General features: G+C 39.6%; 1 protein-coding gene across 1 annotated transcript in view; it reads right to left on the bottom strand.

Moving 5' to 3' along the window:
- Positions 1-3421: 3421 nt before the first annotated feature.
- Positions 3422-4403, bottom strand: part of LOC106873139 (tubulin alpha-1C chain) — a 4426-nt gene continuing 3444 nt past the window's right edge. Inside the window, exon 4 of the mRNA XM_052971896.1 lies at positions 3422-4403. This exon is cut by the window's right edge and continues 15 nt beyond it. Coding sequence (XP_052827856.1) covers positions 4047-4403 — 357 coding nt within the window. The 3' untranslated portion in view covers positions 3422-4046.

Below are 4403 nucleotides of genomic sequence, written 5' to 3'. Positions count from 1 at the left end.
CAGCGGCTCGCGGTCATAGGATCGCGGTTTCGGTTACCAGACCGAGCGTTGTGAGCGTCGTGAGTGTTTATTGAGCGAAAACACCTAAAGCTCCACGAGGCTCCGGCAGGGGATGCTGGCGAACCCTGCTGTACTATTTCACCACAACTTTCTCTCACTCTTTCTTCCTGTTTCCGTCTACCAAATCCACTGACAAGGCTTTGGTCGGCCCGAAGCTATAGTAGAAGACACTTGCTCAAGGTACCACGCTGTGGGACTGAACCCGGAACCATGTGGTTCTTTTCCAAACTACTTACCACACAGCCACTCCTACGCCTATAGAAACTTTCAGGTAGTTTCCCCCATTACCAACCATCGAACTTCCGTATGCAAGAATAACAGTTCATAATCTTTATCATTTTCGATTCAGAGCTGTTGAAGCAATGGAAAACTGAAAGCATGCGCCATGATTTTATTTACTGCTGTGATAACAGTGCTCGACTATTTTGTTAAATCGACCACTTAGGATATTTGTAACATGTGCAAACACACTAGGTATAACATTTTCAAAAAACGGTTAAAGAAGCGATGGCACCCTACCATCGACGCTGTTCCTGCTACTACTCAAAAATGAAATATTGACTACTTTTTGTATCTGTTTCTAGTTGGATTACAAACTGTAGCTCTTGAACAAAACATTAATCTTTGACAAAACAAACGTAAGCAAGAAACACGTTTACTGCTTTACAAAACGAACTGGTCTAAGTACGAGATAAATTTGGTTGCACTGTGAATGTTGCACTATATCTTAATTGTTATATCAGTCCAAATTTTAAAACGTGTAATACGCGTTTTTACAGAAAAGAAAATTTCGAACTGCCGCTTCATTCAAGATTTAAGATACATGAGGTGGGGCAGGGTAGGCGTTTGAAAAAAAAATATCGATTAAAAGGTTTTATTTTGAAATTTGGAAAAACGCAGGAAAAAAAAATTCCGATAAATTCTCTCACACACACACACACACACACTTGTTTCCATCATTTGATTGTGGCCATGTTGGAGCTCCGCTTTAAAGTGTTTAAGTCGAAGGAATCGATCGCAGGAATTTATAAGCCTAGTACTTATTCAATCGGTCTATTTTGTTGGACCGCTAAGTCACAGGGACATACACACCAGCATCAGTTATCAAGCGATGCGGGGACACACACACACACACACGACGGGCCTCCTTCAGTTTCCGTCTACGAAATCCATTCACAAGGCATTGGTAGGCCTGAGGCTATAGCAGAAAACACTTGCCCAAGGTGCCATACAGGACTGAACCCGGAACCATGTGGTTGGGAAGCAAGCTTCTTACCACACAGCTACGCCTATATACAGGGTTGGCCAAAAGTCACCCCAACAGTAAATCAAAACTATTTAATTCTAATGTTTTATTTAGGTTTCACAACTGAATGAATTTAATAAAAGCATCTAAATACGAGACATGAAAAATTTTCGAACTGAAATCCTTGAGTGACACATTTTTCTATTCGAGTCAATACAAAATTACAGTATTTATGGAATTTTGATTTACTATCGAGAGACTTTTGGCAAACCTATATAAGTACTTAAAACAGATAAAATCGTACATGATAGAGTTTCTTAAATATAAATTTGAAAACATTGAAAACTCCGAAACCTCGAGGGGAAAAATTCGGGCCGGTTAAATGAGTTACAATTGGAAGTTCACTACGGTAACTTTGTATCCCTCGTATGATACTCCACTATTCTAACAAAATATTTATACACTAATTTATATTAACAATAACTTATTTTAATCAATGTACGAGTCTGCTGGGTGAGGCCTATATTTAAAGCAAATATACGAAGACGAAATCTAAGGTTTGTCTGAAACTGAAAAATTCATATTTCTTTTAGACCAACCTAATTAGAGAGCAAAAGTCAAAATACCAATTATAGAAGATATGAAGAATCTTATCTTAAAACTACAAGCTAAAGACATCTGGGCCAAATACAAAATTAAAATTGTAAATGTTTTGTTTAGTGAAACACACAAGTACACGGGTGTAAGTAATTATTGCCTTAACTGACTGCTACTCCGCTGGATTTGTCACTGTCGCGAGATATAGATATCTTAGGAGTTTTCGTCGACTGACTTAAAGTAAATGTTTACTACGAGTGTTTGGTTTATCATTAAAACTGGCTTGAACTGCGACTGAGATGTTGAGAATGCCTATCAGAAGCAGCTATAGGCGGTTTTTCCTTGAGCAGGTAGATAAGGATTAAAGTAAGATATAATCATAAAGAGAGGTTATAGGCCACCGACATTAGGATCTGACGAGGCGTATGTAAAGCTAGACGCATTATAGACGCGAAATTCTGGGTAACCCTATGAACCGACCACAACTATAATTACGCTGCTCTATAGCAGTGTGCTTCTTTTGTGATTTACTGAGGATACATATAAAATCTACACATACGTTTATATGTATACATAACACTATGAATCTGTGCGTACACACACGCGTGCGGCCGCAATGCGCAGATACCTGCATTTCCTTATTTACTTTTATATATAAGATACGTATCGGAGGCGCAATGGCCCAGTGGTTAGGGCAGCGGACTCGCGGTCATAGGATCGTGGTTTCGATTCCCAGACCGGGCGTTGCGAGTGTTTATCGAGCGAAAACACCTAAAGCTCCACGAGGCTCCGGAAGGGGATGGTGGCGAACCCTGCTGTACTCTTTCACCACAACTTTCTCTCACTCTTACTTCCTGTTTCTGTTGTGCCTGTAATTCAAAGGGTCAGCCTTGTCACACTGTGTCACGCTGAATATCCTCGAGAACTACGTTAAGGGTACACGTGTCTGTGGAGTGCTCAGCCACATGCACGTTAATTTCACGAGCAGGCTGTTCGGATCAACTGGAACACTAGTCGTCGTAACCGACGGAGTGCCAACAAAATAAAAAGACGTATAAAGATACATATACATTTATATAACAAGCCAATTTGTTTTTCGTGCTTTTGCTTGTTATACGTTTATTTTAACATTTATTCGACAACTTTTCTGTAGTGTTTTAATGCAAAGATGCGTGCGTGCGCACGTGTAATTAATACCGCCCTGAAAAGTCCAGGTCTTGACTCGATAGCGACACTTATTATTAACATAAAGCTTGACCTATTTCCGCCCTTAAAATCCCGCAAGTTTCCTTGTATGTAGCGATTAAGTGTTGTCTAGTTATCAAATATTTGAAATACAAGTTATGTAAGTTAATGTTAAATGGAGCTGACTAAGGATCACCGGATATCTCGAAAGCCGCTTAGAATATCCTTTGTAACTTCATGGAAGTATGGTAGTATTACTAAAAAGGTAACGATGTGGCAGAATAGTCAGCCGGACTAAATGCTTAGCAGCATTTTTTCCTCTACGCTCTGAGTTCGAATTCGGCCGAGGTCGAATTCACCTTTCATCTTTGCGGGATCGGTAAAATTAATACGTGAGCATTGCTGCCGTCTTAATCGACAAACCACTCAGAACTTGTCCCTATAATAGTAAAATTTATTTAAGGCGGCAGAAAATGCTTAGCGGCATTTTGTTCGCATTTAAGTGGCAAGTTCAACTTTGCCGTTCAGGGTTGATAAAGGAGAAACAAGTTGGGTTACTGCGTACGACGTAATCCACAAAGCCCCCTCCCTTCAAACTTGCAGATTAGTCAACGATAGCAACTTTTGCTAACATGATTTGTCCGCTCCATCTAATACTGGTTCTGGTATATTAAATGTCCAACTGCTTCCTGTACGGTGACAAAATTTAGTTTCAATACTTATATTAGAAACACGTCTGAAGAAAGGAGTCTGAATGGATTGTGATAATGGTTTGCTAATATTTCGAAAGAAATTTGAAAAATGTTATTTTTAAAAATTCTTTTATTTCGAATATGCAACACAAACAGTAAAACGATGCGATTTTAATATTCCAAAACTAATTCACTAGTTTAAAAAAAAAAAATTGGAGAAATACACACTTGTGTGTGTGTGTATCTCACCCCGCTTGTAATAAGATTTAATATTCTTCGATCTCATCTTGCACTTCAGCTGTGTCAATACTAACTTCTTCATAATCTTTCTCCAGTGCAGCCATATCTTCGCGCGCTTCCGAGAACTCTCCTTCCTCCATACCTTCACCAACATACCAATGAACAAAAGCTCGCTTGGCATACATCAAGTCAAATTTATGATTCAGACGGGCCCAAGCTTCAGCAATAGCTGTCGTGTTGCTCAGCATACACACGGCCCGTTGGACCTCGGCCATGTCTCCTCCAGGGATAACAGTTGGGGGCTGGTAATTGATACCAACTTTAAACCCTGTTGGGCACCAATCCACAAACTGGATGGATTTTTTCATTTTAATTGCTGCAAT

This window comes from Octopus bimaculoides, chromosome 11 (genome assembly GCF_001194135.2).
Source record: "Octopus bimaculoides isolate UCB-OBI-ISO-001 chromosome 11, ASM119413v2, whole genome shotgun sequence".
NCBI lineage: Eukaryota > Metazoa > Mollusca > Cephalopoda > Octopoda > Octopodidae > Octopus > Octopus bimaculoides.
Note: the sequence above shows the minus strand (reverse complement) of the source record. Positions and strands in the feature narration are given on the sequence as shown.